This window comes from Struthio camelus, chromosome 4 (assembly GCF_040807025.1).
Source record: "Struthio camelus isolate bStrCam1 chromosome 4, bStrCam1.hap1, whole genome shotgun sequence".
In the NCBI taxonomy this organism is placed as follows: domain Eukaryota; kingdom Metazoa; phylum Chordata; class Aves; order Struthioniformes; family Struthionidae; genus Struthio; species Struthio camelus.
In genome coordinates, this window is record NC_090945.1 from 5688465 (window position 1) to 5708399 (window position 19935).

Sequence of the window (19935 nt, forward strand, 5' to 3'; positions counted from 1 at the left end):
CCTGCCTCCTTGCGGTGCCCTGTGGCAGACCTACGCCTGCGGCTTTTGGAAGAAGACACCGAAGTTGCAAGAACTTTAGCATGCCCGTAGCCCCAGAATTGCATTTCTAGGAAGCAACGAGCTTTACAATTCTCTTTTCCTATGAGATGACATAAAGCTTGACTTGTTATCCTGCCTGGACCAAAGCTGCCCATTTCAGGTAAGGAAACTGGGACCCTGGAGCCAGAAACTGGGGGCTTACTCCAAATATTTTTTGATTATTTTTCAGTAGCTAAGGCCTGCCTAAAAAATCCCTATTAAAAAGCTAAGCCTCGAGAAGCACAGGTCCCTGGTTTATGGCATTTTCACGGGAGCGTTTGCCATGAATCCCTGCTCTTGCTTGTTGAAAATGCATACGTCGCGCTTCCTCACCTTCCCTTCCTTTAGGGAAGCCGGCAGCCACCTGGGCTCCAGTGCCGCAGCAAAGCAGAGGCAATCGGAAATCTCAGCAGCCTGAGGGAAGCCTTTGATGGGCCTTTTCCCCCAAAACCCTCCTCTTCCTTTCTGGAACAGAAGAGGGCAGAAGGAGGCTCCTTTTGGACAGGTGCCACAGCTGTCTGTGCCTCTGGGTATATGCACAGAGCTGCATCGCTGTGAAGGCATCCGCACGTATAGAGAGGCGCATGCGTGCACCCATACCGCGCGTGTGAATACGGATAGATCCCCGCACCGCGTCGACACGCATCACACACACCCCTCTCTACCACGTGCCTACCAGGGGCCGTGTGCGCAGGCGCCGGCCCCGTCCCCCGGCGAAGGCGGAAGTGGGGGGCGGAAGCGCGGGGGCGGGGCCACTGCTGGGGGGGGGGGGGAGCGGCAGTGCGCGGCCATGGCGGCGGGCGGCGAGGAGGGTTGCGAGCATTACCGCCGCGGTTGCCTGCTCCGGGTGAGGCGGCGGGGCGGGCGCCGCAGCAGCAGCAGCAGCAGCAACCGGGGGCGCGGTGGCGGCCACGCCGCCTCGGAGGGCTGGTCGCCGCCTGCTGAGGTGTCCCGTCTCGTTGCAGGCGCCGTGCTGCGGGAAGCTGTACGCCTGCCGGCTGTGCCACGACGGCGCCGAGGGCCACCGCCTGGACCGCTTCCGCGTGGCGGAGGTGCAGTGCGCCCGCTGCCGCCGCCTGCAGAAGGTGGGCACGGCCCGCGGCGGCCGCCATGGCGGCAGCGGCGCGGGGGCCGCCATGTTGGGGGGTGGGGGCCGCCATTTCGGGGGGGGGTGCGGCCGCCATGTTGGGCGGCGGCGCCGCGTGCCTAACGGTCGTCTCCTTTGCTTTCTCTTCGCTTCCTTTCCCCTCCCCGGGCCGGCGCGGCGGCGGCAGGCGCAGCAGAGCTGCGAGGGCTGCCACAGCCTCTTTGGGGAGTACTACTGCGGCATCTGCCATCTCTTCGACCGCGACAAGAAGCAGTACCACTGCGCCGAGTGCGGCATCTGCAGGTGCGGGCGGGCTGCTCCGGGGGGAAACGGGGCAAAAAAAAAAAAACGGCTTTCCGGAGCCCGGCGCTTGTGGCCGGGCTGTTGCCGTCGGGCGCCTCCTGCGGGTAAAAGGCACCGGAGCCTGGAGCTGCGGTCGGCTCGGCAGAGGCTTGCGCTTGTTCTTTGCAGTCTAAGCAGGCCCGTGTTTTACTTCAGTCGTGGCAAAACGTTGCTAAGAACGAGAGCTTGTCTGCAGTCCGTACGAATTACGGCTGTTCCGTAGGTAACTTGGCTTGGGAATTAGGCTTCTGTCACTTGGGGAGCGTTTGGGTGGAAAACAAAGCAGAGCCGTGCAAAGTCCTAAGCTGTTCTTGACTGGGCCTTGTCTCCTTAGGATCGGCCCGAAGGAAGATTTCTTCCACTGTTCAAAGTGTAATTTATGCCTAAGTTTGAGTCTTCGAGGGAAACACAAGGTGAGAATATACCACTTTGTCATTTTTAAACAAACAAAACAAAAATGTTTTTCCTGCAGTCAGAAGTGCCTCGAGTTGATCTAAGGCTATACAGATTGGGGAAGCGGCAGGCTCTCTCCTCCTTCTCTAAATGCGTCTTTCCTGAACAGCAACACAGAATGCTCCTGGGTGGGCTTTGAGCTACAGGATATATAAATATCAGTCATGTTCTTCTCTGCCTTCACTGCAGACACAGCAACACATCTGTTTGAGCTGCTGTTTCTGCTGTAGTATAGGAAGAGCTAGGCTATCTATGGTTGTGAGGGCCCTGGAAACAATTTCTTGCATGTTATTTCAAGCTAGTTTTTTTTTTTTTTATTAGACTAGAGTAGTTGTTAATTCTCAGAATTTCAACCCTAAATGAACAGAGTAAGGCTTATACCTCTTTATTTATTCTAAAGGAATTTTAGACTTTAAAAATGCAGCTATCTGTGCAGTAGAATAACTTTTCTTTGTTTTTGTAAAGTGCATCGAAAACGTCTCCAGGCAAGATTGTCCAATATGTTTGGAGGTGAGCTGCTTCTATTCAACTCTCTTAAAATTGTGTTTGCTTGTGCTTCTTGCTGTGTTTGTAGTTAATGGTTCTTTTGTGTACTATTTGTCTTGAAACAGGACATTCACACGTCTCGTGTTGGAGCTCATGTTCTGCCATGTGGTCACCTTCTTCACAGGTAAAGTATTTCAGAAATTTGAGCGTTGAGAGTACCTACTGCGTTGTGTGTGCTGTTGTCTCAGCGCTACGACAGGCCTGGTTGGTCTGAGTTATTACAGCTGGTTTCTAAGGGACCCAGGTAGTAGGAGACAGCCTGTATTTCATCAGAAAGTGCTTCCTTCAGAAAGGATAGCTTTCTTCCAAAGTCCAGTAAATCTTGTTGGTGGAGGGGCCTGTTTCCTGTTTATTTTGAGTTTTCCTATGTTGAATTTCCTTCTGTTACTGAAATCTAAAGAATCCCATAGAGAAATCTCTTCTTGGTGCAGAAAGCAGTTGCACAATGGGTTTAAGAGGCTGGTGCCAGTTCATGCATTAAGTCTTAAATTTTCTCCTTACACAGCCACCAGGAGCACTGAATGCTTTGTTTCTCTACAAAAACTGCCCGCTCTGTCAGGATTTTATGGTGTGGTAATATACAGCGCTGGGTGCCTCTGGAGGAGTAATTACAAGAAGGCCATGGGTTTCCCTTCCATCCTGCTCCCAGTGTAGCCTTGACGTGATGTTTTTCCTTTGTGCAGTGTCCTACAGAAACAGCTTCTTGTTGCTGTGTTGGCTTTCTTGGTTTTCCCCTTTGCCTCTGTGAGCTGATTTAACGGCCTCCACGTTTGACAATGTCAGGCCTCCCCAAATTGAACCTTCCTTTGATTCCTGTCCATCTTGAAGTTATCCTGTGATGCATCACAGCCTTTTTTTTCAGCGAACTGTAACCAAACCAACATTGTTGTATTGCCGACTCTGTTCTTTCATCTTACTTTTCAAGACATCAGAAAGGCATTAAACGTGCTTTGTCTCATGATTTTGCCTAAATACCAAACACTTTTCCTGAGAGGCCTTCTTTCCACTTTAACCCAGGATATTTTTGACTTCTGGTTTGGGGATAGCTGTGTGCTTTTCTCCTCCTTTCTGTCCACATGGGTTACCATTCAGTAATTCCACTTTTCTTACTGAACTTCTCATTGTGTTTTCTTTTCAGAACGTGTTACGAGGACATGTTAAAGGAGTAAGTATTTCTAACCCTTTCTTGTCTTTAAGATTGTAGTAATCTAGGCAGATTACTTGGGAGAGGCAAAGATCACGATGCCAATCCAGTACCCATTATTTAAAGGCAACTCCTAGGGGGAAAAGGGGCTTTTAATTTCCACCTCTTCTGCAGGAGTTTCCAGTTGGTTCTGTTTCTCCTTTACTGTCGTGGTAAGAAACCTGTCCTTTTTTTTTTCTTTTTTGTTTTCTTAATATTTTTGCCAGAGGTTACAGATGTCCTTTGTGCATGCACTCGGCTTTAGATATGACAAGGTACTGGCGCCAGCTGGATGACGAAGTAGCACAGACTCCTATGCCCACAGAGTATCAGAACATGATGGTGGAGGTAAGTGATGAGACTTGCACTGATGTCTCTTTTGGGCAGATCTGTGCCTTTCCGTTATGGGCGGCAGAGGGCATGAGAAACTTGCTCTGTATCAGAAATCCAAGTGACTGTTAGGATATGACGAAAAAATTTCTTGTGCAGGTTTATGGTACTCGTTTACTGATTAAAAAACTAAGAAGGGGGATTTAAAAGACCCACAGAAACCTCCAGCATCTTAGTGGTATAGTATCACACAGGGGGAAAAACGGTTCAGTCTCTGGAAGCATCCTGCTTTCTCACGCGGTGCTGTACTAGGTGCTGTCATAGCAAAGAGCAGCAGCTTGTTTTTTAAGAGCTTGGAGCTTCAGGTTTCAGAATAAACGTGCTGTTTTTCTGCAGAAATATTCAGCTGTTAATATGTGCAAGGCTAGCAGATAGCAAATATATTTTATCTTTGTTTCTCTGCGGTAACGCAGAACTCTGTGACACTGAATGCTGTTTGCTACTAAGACTGAATTACACAGCTTTGGTCATCATCTAGTGTTCTGGTTGCATCTGGTCATCTGGTTCAAACGACCAACCCTACCTACTCTTTTGAGTCCGGGTATTTTGAAAAATCGCTTTCCTGCCTATTTTGAGAGGAACATTCACTGTCTGTCTTGTGTAGCAGACTGGCTTAATGTTGCTAGCTCTTGTTAATCCCCTCTCGTTTTCACCTGAGGGTTTTCCTGGTGTTTTCCTCCGTCAAGAAAAGGAGCAAAAGCCAAAGCTGATGTGTACCTGACCTATGCAAGGAGTCCCTGTGCCATACTAAAATGCTCCTTGCATGTGCTAGGTGATCCTGGTAGTTGCAAACTGAAACGTTAAATCTGCCTTGTGTATTCCTCTGCTGAGACACCTGGCTGCCTTTAGAAGGAAAATATTCCCTGCTTTGTGCCCTAAGTGCAAACCAGTTCTGTGGTTGCTGAAAGCATACTTGTCGTGTATTGCTGAGTGTCTTGTTGATGCTAAAGCCTCTCTCTCCCCTTCTCTCTCACGTGTGTAGATCCTTTGTAATGATTGCAATGCCAGGTCTACAGTGCAGTTCCATCTCCTAGGCATGAAGTGTACAAACTGTGAATCATACAATACTGCCCAAGATGGAAAATGCAGGCTGACTTTGGAGGAGCAGTGATTAAGATGCACACTGCATACAGCTGGTCAAGGAAAACGCTACGGTGGAAGAGACTGTTTTCTAAACAAAAAAAAAAACTCTGTAACAAATTTATTCAAACCCATCATGCCCAAAGTAATACCTGCCACAGCATGGTCAGGCTCTTAAGGAAATTCCCCGTCCAGCAGTGTGTGACAGCCTGAGAAGGTTAGTCTGAGAGAATGCCCTCTTTTAGAGAGGGTTTTACTGCATCATAAAAAAGGCAACCTAGGCGAATAACTAATGAGATGCAAAAGGAGATGTAGAAGCAATAGCTGGCAGAGCAGAACATATTTTGGGGCAGCCAAAGGCTGATCTGGCTTACAGAGGCTCCGGGCGTAACACAGGGTGGAGGTATAGCTATTCTGGTTGCAACTCATGGGGAAAATTGGTAGCTTTGAGATGATACCTTACATAAAGCTGCCATCTGCAAAGTTTTGCATAAGTACGTCCTGTTCCTTTTAAACAACGTGTTTGTTCTGGGGCCTCAGAGCCATCAAGCAAATGGATGGAAAGAATGAGCTTGCAGAAATTGCATCCCTCGGTCTGATTTGTAGGCACGCGTGCACACACTGTGTGTACAGAATTCATTTCAAAAGCAAGCCTGGTGTGCGTATGTATGCATGACGAATGGCTTCAGAATCAAGCTGCAGGGCTGCCCTCCCACAGGTCCTCGTGACCTGGTGTCTGTTCGTTTAGATTCCCTTGCCAGCTGCCATTGCATTTATGCCGATTTCTTCCTAATTTGTTTATACATTTACAGAGGCCTGGGTGTCATAGGGTTTTAGACACATACGTAGCTTGACATGTTGATGGTTCAGTACGTGAAGTGAAGCACATAGTGTTGTCTCTGCAGGATTGCCATCAGGCCAACTAATCCTGCTAAGCCTGAGATAGTTGCTAAAGTGCAGCTGTTCATAGAAGGACCTTCAAGTCATGCAGGGACTAGCCTTCCCTGACTTTTTTTTTTTTTGTTTATGGTATCTAATTTCATTGTGGGAGAAGGGAGGATGTAGGAATGTTTTTGGGTGTTTTTTTTCCTTTTTTTAAAAAAAGGAAAAAAAACTCACCCTTCTCTTTTATATTGATATCCTGCCCAGTGTTTTGCAGACTAAATATTGCAGCAAGTCCTTAGTTTCTGAGAATTTCAGAAAGTTCAGATGGTGTGGGGCATGGCTCCTACTGTCCAAACTGCATGAAATGCAAAAAAAGCACACAGTTCCTCCTCACTGTACAACTACTTGTCTTCAACTTGCTCTGTGGTAAAGCAACGGACTTCTTGATCTGACAGTGTCCTTTTATGTATGAAATACTAGGAATCAGACGATTGTATTGCCGTAGCTTGCAGTTACTTAGGTATCTTTTTCTGAAGCACTTTTCTCACTGCTATAAATGAATGTAACATAATGTCTCTATTAAAACGAATTCTACTATGCTTGTTATGATTTTGTTTCATACATATTTCCTAGACATCTTTAGCTGAGTTCAAATCACGATGCAGTACCATAAAACGAGGGTTAGACAGATCACCTCAGTATCATTCAAGCATTTCTCCACACCACTTCCTTTACATTCACGCTGGTAATAGTATTTCAGGTGAAATACTATTACTGCTGCATACACACTGCATGTTTGATCCATGGATTTTTTTTTTTTGGCGCTGAAAAGTTTTCCCAACGGCTTACGTAACTATTTCATCTTCCTGCAATAATTTCTCCCTCTGTTGCTACAAGCTTAAAACAGTTTTCCAAGACATGCGTAATAAATGCAACATGCAAAACTAGGCAATAAACTGTGGTATTTTACAGTCGCAAGCCACACAGTGAGCAGAACAGCCTGTGTGACTTAAAATTGCTTTTCACCATGTAATCCTCAGCTAAAGGGTACTGACCTCACTGTTGTTTGGGGGTGGGGACAGTGCCAAGCCCTGGGACAGGAGCCTGGAGGGGTGGTGGGATCTCGGTCCTTGGAGGAGTTCAAAACTGAGAAAGGCCCTGGGTGACCCGCCCTGATTGGACTTACTTTCTGCCTGACCTTGGTCTCAGACCTCGATAACTAAAACTCTGTGATACTAAGTGCATCGAGTTCATCGTGTCCTTATGCCCAGCTGTAGCTGCTCTGAGGGTTTTACATTCGCTACTTCAATGTTGTCATTATGGTCAAATGGGAAAGTCTTTCATTTTTGTGTGGAATACTTAAACTAGTACTAGTGTGGCCCCTCTTTCATTGATTAACCTCTCTGGAGAGAGGGGAGATGTCTTTGTAGGGACAGCAGCAGGCTGCTTATCTTCCTTGTTATTGCTTTACAGAGCTGCCAAACAGTGCTTGCGGAAAGCAACAGTTTTTGTTGCTGGAGCAGTGTTGTGTGCGGGCTGCCGGGGGAAAAATAAGTCACCAACCGGTATAGGAGGAGACCGGAGAGAGCAGATGCAGAGGGAGGGAGTGTTGCCTTCCTGAGTCACGATGACTCCATAAAAACAAGCAGCCACTCCTGCCAGACCAGCAGCAAATCAATCGTGCAGCGCTGGCTGGAGAGAAGATCTGATTGCAATCAAGAGCGACTTGTCTCAGCTGAGCCAGCTGTGCTGGGAGCAAAGCGGTTCCCGAAACCTGGCTTCTCTGGCTCTGAGTCCAGTGTCTTTGCTCTTCCATCTCATTCCTGCCCCTCTCCAGACTACAGTACAGCGAGCGCTACTGCTTTTTACAGCGCGCGTCCCCGTTTCTGCGTGCCGCAGCTGGTGGCCATCCCCCAAGTCGCGTCTCGCCCCGCAGGGCTGGCTGGCTTTGCCGACCCTCCGTGGAAACGGGGTCTGGCTTGGGGGTCCTGCTGGTGCCTTCGCAGGAGCAGGGGATGTCATCGGGTGCAGGGGGGCTGCAAGGGCGCGTGGGGTGGGTGCTGGCAGCCGGAACGGGGGGGCTGCATCAGCGCAGGGTCGGAGGAGAAGCAGGTAAGGCTGGGAAACATGTAAAAGTTGCTTTCTCCAGCTGAAAATATCTGGATGCTGGAAGCGCGCGGGCACGCAGCGGCAAGGAGGCACGTGTGCGATGACCCCCGGCTTTCCTAGCTTCAGCGGACGTGAGCGACCGACTGTGGTTAAAAACCCTTGCGAACCTCCGCAGAGAGGAGCCGTCCCTTGCGCCACTGGTGCTGTTGCGAGCGCTGGCTGGGCTGTCAGCAAGGAGTTGGGGGGGTCTCCAGCGGGAAAAGCCCTGGTGCCAGCCTGTCACTCGCAGCTGGGAAGAGCGACCCTCCTCTTCCTCGGAGCTCATCAGGCTTTTGGGCTCTTCCCCCCCCCCCGCCCCGAAGCTGCCGACAAGAACCTCGCGTTTCGGGAGTCTCCCTCAAGCCGGTGCTGTCGCTCCTCGGCTTCGCGTGCCCTCCCCAGCGGGATGAGGGCCCCTGCCACCCAGTAAGCCCGGAGCGAGGGCAGGCCAACGCCTCTGGGTGGCTGCGGAGGTGCCTCCACCGCCGTGCGACCGGCTAACGAAATCCCACCTTGGGGAGGACCCCGGCTTGTCACAGCCGGCAGCGTCCTTGCTACCCGCTTCCCAAGACGCGGCCGCTCGGCGCGCGGCCAAGGGAAGGCTGCCAGCTCCGTACCGTCTCCCTGGGAAAGGCCGGCTTTTCCCGCGCCCTCCCTCGCCTGCTCTTAGCGGCATTCCCCCCCCCCCCGGCCACCCAACACAGCCAGTTTAAAGCCCTCCTAGCGAGGAGGCCAGTAATCCTTTGGGCAAAAACATTGTTACCCGCTTTGGGCAAACAGCTCTCGCCCCTCTCCGCAGCCCTCTGCCCTCGGAGAGGCCATAAAAGCCCGAGTTTCCCACGACCCTGCGGCCGGAGGACAAGGAGAAGCAGCAATCCGGGCTTAATTCAAAACAAAACGCCGGGCTGGAAAAATCAACCCCGCAAGTAACCATGAGGGAGAAACAGATGCAGCAGCTCGTCCATTAACCTGCTGAACCGTAGAGATACGTATCTTGAAAGAGACGGTCGTGAAGGAAAGCGGGTGCAAATACCGAAGGACTCCATCAGCGCCCAGAGATGCGCCGCGGCTATTTATTCCTGGGGGGCACAAAGGGGGGGGGGGAGCAGGCTGGTGGCTCATGATGGTCAATGCCGAATATCGGCACCTCTTCCACCCTCCCCCCCCCCAAATTGGTTCCTGTCGGGTTTGTTGCTGGTTTTCCCCGAAAAAGTGCTGTTAATCCGTTCGCCCATTACATTAACGCAGCTAGCGCGGAGGACCGAAGGGCTCCTCGGGCTTCCCGCGCCTTCGCGCACGGCCCTCGGCTCGCCGATAAATTGTTTTACTGCTTTTGTTTTTGGGCTAAGAGCGACCGCTGTTAGGCTCCGGCGCTGTGGGAATATACAGCGGGAGATAAGATAACGCCTTTGGCGCTGGTCAAAGTCACGGCGCGTTTAGGATGCCGTATGCAGAGACTGTTGCCCTCTAGGCTGAGCTCGTCTGGCTCAACGGTGGCCAGGGCGGGCATGTTTTGAGCCCTGCTCGCCGAGGACAAGACCAAGCTTAGCCCAAGCCCCTAAATATTAAGGCCCTTAAACGGCGTTCGTTGCCAGCAGCGGATCCGGAGCCCGCGGGCGACGTTTTTCGCGCTTCTCTTTAGCCGCAGCGAGTGAGCAGCGTTACAAAATAAATAAAAGAAATCATTTTTTTGCAATAATCTCTCAATCCGGAGGCCGGGCTCGGGGCAGAGGCTGCGGCCGGCTGGAGGGGCGCCGAAGCCCTCGCCGCCGCCGTGCTCTTGCCAGATGCCGTGACTCGGCCTTACTTGGACCCCCCCCGCCCCCCAACCCCAAAATGCCCTGATGCCTCCTGCCAGGAAACGGCGGCCTGGTAATTCAGTTTGCTGCCCGCGTTGCCCAGCTTCCCCACCTCGGTTTTCTCCTTGCCGCGTCCGCTCGCCTGGTGACTTGGCCTCATCTGGTTTTTTTTTTTTTGGTCGTTGTTGTTGTTGGTTTTTTTTTTTCCTTTTTCCCCCCCCCGTCCTTCCCCCGAAAAGGCGCTACGCGGCGCGGCGCTATTTTTAGCCACTGTCTCGGCTCGGCGGCGTGGGAAAGATCGCCGCGGCCCCCGGCCGCTCCGCCGCCAACGACGGCCCGGCGTGCATCCCCCTCACCCCAAAACCAACCTCCCTCCACCCACCTCCTGCCCCCCCCCCCCGCCCGCCGGACCCAAATTTCCCGCGTGAAAGGCGACAAACTGACGTTTATTGCGGGTGCTGCGCAACAGCCGCTGCCGCGGGCCAGCGGTCTCTCTCTCTCGCGCTCCCTCCGGTCCCCATTCGGCACCGGAGCCGGCGGCGGGCCCGGAGAGGGTATTTCCGTCCTCGTACCCGCTAGGAGTCGTCGTAGAGGGGGTTGTTGTAGTTGCCCCAGGCGCCGTAGTCGCGGTCGTCCCGGAGCCGCCCGTAGGAGGAGCGCCTGCCGGACGGAGCGGGGCCAAGAGGGCGGCGCGGGCGAGGCGTGAGGCCGCCGCCGCCGCCGCCGGCCCGCCCCGCGCCCCGCGCCCCCATCCCCTTACCTGATCTTGAGGTAGGCGGCCGCGCCGAAGACCAGCACCACCGCCACGATGACGGTCACCGTGATGGCCGCGACGCTGCCTGCGGAGGGACGGGGCGGCGGGGGGGGGCCGCGGTCGGAGGCGTCGAGGGGCAAGGGGAGGGGGTGGGGGGGGTCCCCAAAGCGGGGCAGAGCCGCGCTGCTCACCTGCGCTCAGGGCGCGCGGCACCTCCTGCGCGGTGACGCCGCCGCCGGCGGAAGGGGTGGTTTTGTCGGCGGTGGCGTCGGGCGCCGGCGGGCCGGCGGTGGCGGGCGTCTGGCGGGCCGGCAGCGAGGAGGCGGGTTGGGGCGGTGGGGTGCCGCTGGCGCTCGTGGGAGGGGGCACCGCGGAGGCAGCGGCGGTGGCGAGGGGCGACGGCGCCGCGCTGGACGGGGCGGCCGCTGGCGTGCCGGGAGCTGTGGCCGGCTCCTGCGCGGTGCCCCCCGTCGAGGCCGGCCGGGAGGCCGAGGTGCTCGGGGCGGCTGAGGGCTCCCAGCCGGCGCTGGAGCCTCCCCCGGGGCCGGCGGACGGGGCGGGCGAGGGCGGCCCGGCGCTGGGCACGGTGCTGCCGCCCTCCCGCGCCGTGGCGCCATCGGACGGCGGCGTGCTGGCGCCGGGGGAGGCTGCCGTGGCGGAAGCGGGAGCCCCCTGGGACGGAGCGGGAGGGCGGCTGGCGGCGGGCGCCGGCGGCGTGTCCTCGCCGAGGCCTGGGAACGAGACACGCGCAGAGGGCCTGAGCGGCGGGGGCGCCTCGGGGCAGCCCGGCCCTTGGGCCAAGGCTGCCGGGTGCTGCAAGGGAGCCCGAAAAGGCAACAAAGTTCTAACCAAAAAAAAAAAAAAAAAATTAATCCTTTCTTTTATCCTCATCCGCATCAGGCTTTATTTATTATCGTTATTTTTGGATAAGGATATCCAAAATATCCCCCGTTTGGCAGCCGGGGAGGAATTCGGAGAAGGCAGCACCTTGGTATCGCGGTAGGTGGACGCGGAGGAGGACCGAGACGGCAGAAAAACACTGGGTTTGGTGGCAATGCCGAAAATAAAAACTCCCGGCTCAGCCCCCGGCACGGAGAGAGGCGCCGAAAGACGGGCAAGAGCGCCGGCCGGGGCGAGTGCGGAAGAGCTTGCAAAGCGCCGGGTCATCGGGGAGCCGCGGAGGGGCTCGGCGCCCCCGGCCTCGGCCATCGCTTCCCTGCCGCTGTGACCCGCCCGCGTCGCCGGCCCGTCGGCTTTAGCCCGTTTCAGAGCGTAACGAGGCCGCAGGGAGGGGGTCGTGCCGAAACGGTTCATCCCCCCATGAGCCTTGTGCTCATTGAGCCCCGTTGTTTGCAACATCACATCGTTGCAAAATGATTTTTCGTTTTTTTTTTTTTGTTCCCCCCCCCGCCCCAGATTGAAAAAAACAAAATAAAATAAAAAGCCTTCCTTTAGCTAGGGGTTGTTGCATTTGGCAACGAGCAAAAAAAAAAAAAAAAAAAAAAGTTTTCCACCGTCAAAAACGCGCGCCCGTTTCCCTGCCATTTAACCACGCGAGGGGTCGCGGTGCTTCGGCCGCTTCAACTCCCGGCTCCGCCATTCCTCAGCCCCTGCTGTCAGACTCGGCCTCGTCCCTACAAACGGCCTCTGGCCTCGGGTCCCGCCATGACACGCTTCTTTCCGAGGCCGGCCGCTTGGTCGCCAAGCGCCTGACGCCGGCCGAGGGCTGCCGCTTCCCACCGCTGCATCCCGCGACTCGTCGGTTGGCGCATCCACCCGCCGGGGGCGAGGGGCACACTGTAAATTTTAAGCGGGGTTGGGGTGGGGGGAAGGCGCGTGCCCGGTATTTCCAAATACGCCGGCCGCGGGCTCGTGAGCAGAACCAACGGTTAAATGGCGAAAAGGCCTCGTGGCTGCAGCAGCTGACCGCCGGCTTTCTACGCTGGGGGAGAAATCACGTCGGAGGAGCGCGTTCTCCTTTAACTCAGCCCAAGCAAGAAATAATGGTTTCACACGTAACGCCTCCCTTCCCTCCCAAACGGCGTACGCAAGGCACTATTATATTTCATTAGGCAGCCGGGGAAACCCCGGGGTTATCTCACGCCTGTAAAGTGGCAGCCTCTCTGTCCCTGAGATCTTCGAAGAACGAGCAAGAAGCGTGTTTAAGATGATGCTTCTTGTTACATAGCAGGTTAAAAAAAGGGTTTTTTTTTGGGGGGGGGAAATAAAAAAGTGTTATTTCTGGGGCGTAGGGGAAGGAAATCACAGACAGCACCCGCGCCAAGGCAAGTTGGCGAGGGCGATGCCTTTCCCAGGCGCGTTTCTGCCCCCCTCCAGGGCCCGCTCCCGCGCCACGTCTTGCGACAAAACGGCAGGCGAGGGGGAAGCGGTGCAGGCTGCCCGGCCGCCCAGCCAGCACCTTCACCGGGTGGGCAAAGGGCAGCTTTATTGCTTCTGCCAGGCGTCATCGCCAGCGCCTTGGTTGTGCCTCGGTTCACATCCGCCTGAACCTGCTGAAGCCGGCGGCAGGGGTGCAAAGGCGCGACCGCTTCCCCCCCCACCCCCCGGGACCCCGCGGGACGACCGCCAAAGCGGGACAAGGCGACGCTTTGACAGCGGAGAAGAAACTCACGTTTCAACCCTGCGAAGCGGCTTCAGCTGCCGGGCCGGGCCGGGCTCGGCGCTGCTCGGGCAGCTGGAGGCGACGCGGCTCTGGCAAGCGCCGGGGCGCCGCTCCGCAGCCGCGGCCGCGGGCGCGCACAGCCGGCCGGCAGCTGCCTCCGCTCGGGGCGGCGGGGGGGCTTCGCCGCCTTGTGCGGGCCAAGCGGCGGGGGCCGCTGGCTCCGCGGCGGGCGCTTACCTGCCGGCAGGAGGAGGAGGGCGAGGAGGAGGAGGAGGAGGCGGCGGCGGCGGCAGCCCATGGTGCCGGCGGCGGCGGCGGCGGAGGGAGGCGGCGGAGGGAGGCCGCCCGCCGGCCGGCAGGGCCCCGGCGCGCCGCCCCGGCCCCGCCCGGCCCCGGCCCCGCCGCCGCCGCCCGGCCCGGCCCGGCCCGGCCCGCAGCGGCACCTGCCGGCGCCCGCACCGGGCACCGGGCACCGGGCACCGGGCACCGCGCACCGGGAGGGGATACTGGGCAGCGGGCAGCGGGCACTGGGAGTGGGTACTGGGCACCAGGCACTGGGGGTGGGATGGGATACTGGGCACTAGGACTGGGTAGTGGGCTCCGGGCACTGGGCGCTGGGAGTGGGACTGGATAATGGTCACTGGGTACTGAGCAGTGGGAGCGGGCACTGGGAGTGGGCACTGGGCACCAGGCACCAGCTACTGGTAGTGGAACTGGATACTGGGTGGTGGGCACCAGGGCTGCGCACTGGGACTGGGTACTGGGCACTTGGAGTGGGACTGGCACTGGGTACTGAGCACCAGACACTGGGCACCAGGGGTGAGCACTGGGACTGGATACTGGACACTGGGCCTGGGACTGGATACTGTGTGTCAGGCACTGGGACTGGGCACCAGGACTGGGTACTGGGACTGGCTGCTGGGCACCGAGACAGGGGACGGGGCACCAGGACCGGGCACGGGATACTGGGTGCCGGCAGCAGGTGCCACGCGCTGGGACGGGGTGCTGGGCCCCAGCACCCGGCACCGGGAGGGGACTGGGGCTCGGGGAGGGGACTGGGGCCAACATCAGCCGAAAGTGGGAAAAAGCAAGAGCAAGGGCAGCTTGTGTTTTCGGGCTTCCCCAGCAGCCACAAACATTAATGCAGCTAAGAGCGAGCTGGGGGGGGGGGGGGGGGGGGGGACCTGCAGCGCGGCGAGAGGCACAAGCGCAGGCTGAGAAACCCCCCTTCCCCCCCCTTTCCCCCCCCCCTCCTGGAAGGCCTTTTGGGACAACGCCAACACGAGGGAAAAATCCTGGGTTCCCCCCCCCCACCCCGAGAAAGCCGGGAGGAAGTCTTGAAGGTGCTGGGAGGTGTGACGAGTTGCGGCCGAGGACGGATGGCAGCGTCGGTCCGGCTGGACGCGGAGGGACCCTTCTCGACCTTCTTACTAGGAGATTTTTTGGGGAGGTGCGCCAGGTGCTCCAGTCCGGGGGGGGCGCGGGGAAGGCCTGGCCGCCGGCCCGCACCGCCCCCGGCCTCGCCTCCCCCACCCCGCTTTTTCCCCTTGCCAGCCGGTGGTCCCGGCGTGGGCCTCGGGGGGGGGGGGCAGTCTCCCCGCCCGCTGCCCTCCGCCCGCAGGGCCCTCAGAGCCCCTTTCGGGGGCCCGAAAGAGGCCGCTTGCCCCAAGGTCGGGGTTTTTTTTATTTTTTTTGGGGGGGAGACACCCCCCCCCCCACCGAGCCAACCCCCCACGCTGGGCAGGGTGCGGGGCGCCCCAGCCACGAACCCCCCCACCCCCCGCGCCGGGATTTCGGCTTTGCGCCCCGCGGGGGCACCCGGGGTGGGGGGGGGAGGGAGGGAGGCGGCGGGGCCGCCCCCGCCCCGCCCCCCCGCCCCCCCCCGCCGGGCGGCACCGGGGCAGGCGGCGGCGGCGGCGGCGGCGGCGGCGACGCGCATGGAGGCGGCGGCAGCGCCGGGCAGCGGCGCCGGGACCCTGCTGCTTTGCCTGGCGCTTGCCTCCGGTAAGCAGGGCCCCCCCCCCACCCCCCCAAACCCGGGACCGCGACCGCGGATCCCTCTGTCCCTCTCCCCAGTCCGTCCCGCTGCGCTGGCCCGCGGTTCCCCTCCCGGTCCCATCCTGGGGATCTCCCTGGTCCACCCCCCCCCCCAAATCCTCGCCCCGTCCCACCCTGCTGCTGCCCCCTGTCCCATCCCAGGGATCCCCCCCCCGTCCCCCTGTCATCCTGCCCCCCAATGCCATCCCAATCCTTCCCCTGTCCCACCCCACTGCTCCCCCCGTCCCCCCATCATCCTCCCCCCAATGCCCTCCCAATCCTCCCCCCATCCCACCCCACTGGTCCCCCCTGTCCCCTCCCAATGATCCCCCCCGTCCCACCCTGCTGCTCTCCCCCGTCCCCAATCATCCTGCCCCCCAATGCCATCCCAATCCTCCCCGTCCCACCCCGCTGCTGCCCCCTGTCCCATCCCAGGGATTCCCCCCCCCGTCCCCAATCATCCTGCCCCCCAATGCCCTCCCAATCCTTCCCTCGTCCCACCCCACTGCTCCCCCCGTCCCCTCCTAATGATCCCCCCGTCCCACCCCGCTGCTCCCCCCCCCATCCCACGCCAGAGCACCCCCCACCCCGGGCCGGGCCGGGCGCAGCCCCTGCACCCTTTTTTGGCAAACGCTCCCAGCTTCAGGCTCAGGCGAGCGTTTTGCTCCAAGCCCCGGAGCCGCCCACCCCTGGGTGCCGGCTGCCGTGCCAAGGGTCTCTGCGGGGGGACCGTCACCGCCGCGTCGTGCCTGCTGGGGCTGGGAGAGGGGGCACGCAGCCGCGGGCGCTCCGGGGAGGCAGGAGCGTGCGGAGGGGGGACAGAGCCCGGCGCCACGCTGGGGGGGCACCTGGCAGCACCCCGGTGCGGGGTTTCGATATTTCGGCAGCCCCGAGACCCTATGGAAGCACCGCTGCTTCGGTACGTGGACGGGGAGGGCCAACGCTGCCTTTAAATCCCGCTGCTCAGAGCCGGCAGGAGCCCGCGCGCGGTGCTGCACGCGGGCCCGGCTCGCCGGCACCGCTGGCCGAGGCCTCCGGCTCACCGCGTGCCCGAAACCCGCCGGCGGTGGGGGCGGCAAAGCCTCCCCCGTCCGTCGGCAGCCGCTCGGCCCGGCCCGCCGGCGAGCCCGGCCCGCGTGAGCGCCGAAACCTGCCCAACCTGCAGCCCGCCGGGCTGGTTTCGGCCTGGGACGCCCGGCACCCGGGGGCTCCTCCACCCGCGCCGTGGCGGGAGATGCCTCGCGCCTGGGTTTTGGGGCCCGTCCTACCCTCGCGGAGGGGGCGTGGAGGAACCCCCCCTCCCCCCAGGGGCGCGTTTTTTGGCAAAGTCGGCCAGGGCTCGGTAGCCCGAAAGCCTGTCGTCAGCGGGCGGGCGGGCGCGAGAAGCATTGCCAAGCGCTCGCGGCGTCTCTTTCCAACAAGTTGGGGGGGGGGGGGCGAAAAATGCCTGTTTCTGCGCGGAGCTGCGAAGTGGGTCACCGCCGCTGAAGTCACCCTCACGCCCAGCGGCACCCGCCGCCCGAGCCGGCAGCGGCGGCGCTCGCAGCCCCCCGTTAACCCGAAGCGGCGCCGCGACAGCAGCGCTGCCTATATATAGGCAGGAGGGAAGCCGCCAGCTCTGCCCCGTGCTGCGCCCGAGCACCGGCCGGGGGGGGGGAGCTGGGCTCCAATCCCCCCCCCCCGCTCCAACCCACTGCTCATCCATCTCCTCTCCGCCCCAGGCCTGGCGCTTTTCGACGGCGCGGGCGCCGACGCCAACGTGACGGCCGACGGCCTCCCCTGCGGCCCCCCGGGCAATTGCACAGGTAACGTGGGGGCAGCTTGTCCCCTCTCCCCCCCCAAAAACAGGCACTGCAAATACCGGCCGCGGGGAACCCGACCCGGCCGCTGGCAGCCCGGCTCGTAACGCAGGCCTCCTGCCAGCGGTTATTTATTTAGCTTTATTCCCCGGGACGGCGCTGCCTGGATATCGCCCTGCGCTGGGGGCGGGGGGGTGAGAAAGGAGAGCGCTGAGGATATTTTGTCTAGCGAACCCGCAGCGTCCCCCGCAGCGCTTCCCAGGGCAAGGCAGAGGCGAGGATAAACCCTTGCCAGGGGAGGGGGGGAGCGAGCCATCTTGCGATACGGGTGGGGGAAAACAACAAACAAAAAAATAATCTGCTTTTTTTTAACGCCTCGGATGTTTTTGGGTGCTGTTACAGGCGGCGTGCCGCAGCCGCGGCGGCGAGGCCACTTCTCCCGGTGCCCGGAGGAGTACCGGCACTACTGCGTCAGAGGGCGATGCCGCTTCCTCGTGGCCGAGCAGGCGCCGGCGTGCGTGTGAGCGAAGAGGCCTGGGGCCAGGGTAGTGGGGGGGAGGCAGGGGTGCCCCGGCAGGTTTTCGGCACCCTCACCTCTTCCCTCTCTCCCCGCGCAGGTGCGAGCGGGGCTACACGGGCGCCCGGTGCGAGAGGGTGGACATCTTCTACCTGCGAGGCGACCGGGGCCAGATCGTCGTCATCTCCCTCATCGCGGCCGGGGCGGCCCTCGCCATCCTCGTCGTCTGCGCCTGCCTCTGCGCTCAGTAGGTCCCGCGCGGGGCGGCCGATCCACCGATCCGCATTTCGGTGGGAGCCGCTTGCTTCACGAGGGTCTATTTATTTATTTTTTAATATTACATTTTATTTTATTTTTTCCCCCCTTCTCCAGTCGCTACCGGAAGCGACGGCAGAAGGGAAAGGAGCAAGAAATGGAGACGCTGAATAAGCCCGCGCCTGCCAAGAGCGAGGGCGTGCGGGAGACAGCCGTCGCCTGAGGGTGCACGGGGCGGCTGGTGCCAGGTGCCTGGCAGTGCTGGCGCTGACGGCGGCCCCGGTGCCCCCCGCAGCAGCCCCCGGTGCCCGCGGGCGGGTCCCACGCAGCGGTGCTGCCTTGTGCCACCACGGGCAAAAGGACTCTGCGGCTCACGCGCTGGCTCTAATAAAGGGGTGATGGCACAAGTGGGCGGACATCTGTGCCGGGGGCGCCGGGTGCCAAGCGGGGGTCCTGGCCCAGGGAAGCCGCAGCTCTGGCTCCTGCCCTGCCGGGTGGGGGCTGCCTGTGTCCTGCAGCGTGCGCTTATAGGGACGCGGCAGGTGTGCAGTGGCCCCAGGTGGTGCGGGACCGAGACTGGCACCAGCGGGAGCAGGAACAGGAGTAGCAGGTATCAGAGCCAGGTCCCCCCGGCGCCCCCATGCCCAGAGCGCTCCGCGGGACGAGGAGCCCCCGCAGGGCGCCCTGAGCCGCAGTCAGAGCCCGAGATCAGCCCCGAGCGCCGCCTGCTCGCTGCGCGGGGGTCGCCCGTACACACCTCAGGCGGCGCCGCCCGGCGCTCCTCGCCCAGCGGGGCCGGGCACTCTGCCGCTCCGCTCTCGCCTCGCTGGGGAAAGCGCCGGGGAGCCCCCGCTCAGGCGCCGAGGCAATAAGCGCTCGACGCGGCCCGCGGCGCGCCCTGCGCTCGTGGACCTGTCCCCGCGGGGAGCCCGGGCGCTGCCCCCGCCGCACCCTCACAGCGCTGCAGCGCTGCGGGCCAACGAGCGCCTGGACAGGGAATCCCTGTGGACTAAGTAGCCGATACGGAGTCAAGGACCGTCAGCTGCTTGGGTAACCACGACCGGAAGGGCACGGGGCCATGAATCAATCCCTGTCACGGCTGGGAGAGCGATGTCCGCCTTTCCCAGGGGACCAGGACTGAACCGGGAGCGTCTGTACAGGGGAGCCGTGCTGACCGCTGCGCTGCTGCGCACGCAATAACGCTGCCCCGTTTGCTACGTGCGGTGACCCAGCGGTGACCAAGGAGCTGCTGTGCGCGGACTCGGTGCTGCCCCATTACTTCATAGTGATCCCGCATCTGTCCGCCAAGAGGTTAATAAACACCGAGAGCGTTGGCTGGAGGGTGAATAAAGGCTGGACTTGGCCCACGGGGTCTTCTGGTGTTTCCCCCCCAAAACCGCTTTTGCGCCAGAAACTCTCTCAGACAGGAGGTTCGGCCTGGTGCATGCCGGCCTCCCTGCCCTCGGGGCGCTGGTGGACAGACCCCCTCCCCCCCCTCTCCCGGGGAGGGTCCGTGCACCCTGCCCCCCCCACCCCTCTGCCTCCCCCCCACCCCAAAGGGGCCCCTCAGTCTCTGCTTTGGGGCTGGAAACAGCCGAACTCGCCTCTGTTTCCAAGTCCCCAAAACACAAGACTGACTTAGTCTGTTTCTGAGCTCAGAAACGCAGGACTTGGTCTCTGTTTCCAAGCACAAAAACAGCTCACTAGGCCTCCGTTCTTGACCCCAAAAACGCAGGACTTCTGGCCTCTCTTTCCAGCCACAGAAACAGCCACTGAGCCGCCAGCTGTCGCCCCAAAACCAGGCCTCTCTTCTGCTGCCCCCCCCCAAAACCCAGCACTCGCTCACCTGCTCTTGTGCTTGACAGCAGGCCCCAAGCTGCCACTTCCAGCCCCCAAAACGCAGGCGGGGCTGCTGGTTCGGGCTCCGGGCAGGGAGATGGAGAGAGTCACTGCTCTCAG

The 19935-nt window shown here is 59.9% G+C and overlaps 3 protein-coding genes across 4 annotated transcripts; 2 read left to right on the forward strand and 1 right to left on the reverse strand.

The window, feature by feature from the left end:
* The first annotated feature begins 818 nt into the window (after nucleotides 1-818).
* RCHY1 (ring finger and CHY zinc finger domain containing 1) lies at nucleotides 819-6641 on the forward strand. The gene is made up of 9 exons (XM_068941175.1): nucleotides 819-925; nucleotides 1044-1163; nucleotides 1353-1468; nucleotides 1842-1920; nucleotides 2426-2470; nucleotides 2572-2630; nucleotides 3645-3671; nucleotides 3917-4037; nucleotides 5062-6641. Exons 1-9 carry the CDS (start codon nucleotides 869-871, stop codon nucleotides 5188-5190), a joined length of 753 nt encoding a protein of 250 aa, XP_068797276.1. The 5' UTR covers nucleotides 819-868; the 3' UTR covers nucleotides 5191-6641.
* Nucleotides 6642-8934: 2293 nt separating this feature from the next.
* Nucleotides 8935-13735, reverse strand: PARM1 (prostate androgen-regulated mucin-like protein 1). Of its 2 annotated transcripts, XR_011140760.1 has the most exons (5): nucleotides 13606-13735; nucleotides 10937-11476; nucleotides 10752-10830; nucleotides 10436-10651; nucleotides 8935-9271 (listed from the first exon to the last, which is right to left on the reverse strand). XR_011140760.1 is itself a non-coding variant. In XM_068941176.1 (4 exons), exons 1-4 carry the CDS (start codon nucleotides 13664-13666, stop codon nucleotides 10567-10569), a joined length of 765 nt encoding a protein of 254 aa, XP_068797277.1. In that variant the 5' UTR covers nucleotides 13667-13735; the 3' UTR covers nucleotides 10419-10566. The 2 variants fall into 2 exon arrangements, 1 of the variants encoding a protein (XP_068797277.1); XM_068941176.1 differs by lacking the exon at nucleotides 8935-9271 and having other exon boundaries at nucleotides 10419-10651.
* Nucleotides 13736-15276: 1541 nt separating this feature from the next.
* On the forward strand, nucleotides 15277-19344 carry BTC (betacellulin). Its single transcript, XM_068941177.1, has 5 exons — nucleotides 15277-15372; nucleotides 17127-17210; nucleotides 17607-17724; nucleotides 17822-17968; nucleotides 18094-19344. The coding sequence occupies exons 1-5, from the start codon at nucleotides 15306-15308 to the stop codon at nucleotides 18197-18199; spliced, it is 522 nt and encodes a 173-aa protein (XP_068797278.1). The 5' UTR covers nucleotides 15277-15305; the 3' UTR covers nucleotides 18200-19344.
* The last annotated feature ends 591 nt before the right edge of the window (nucleotides 19345-19935 follow it).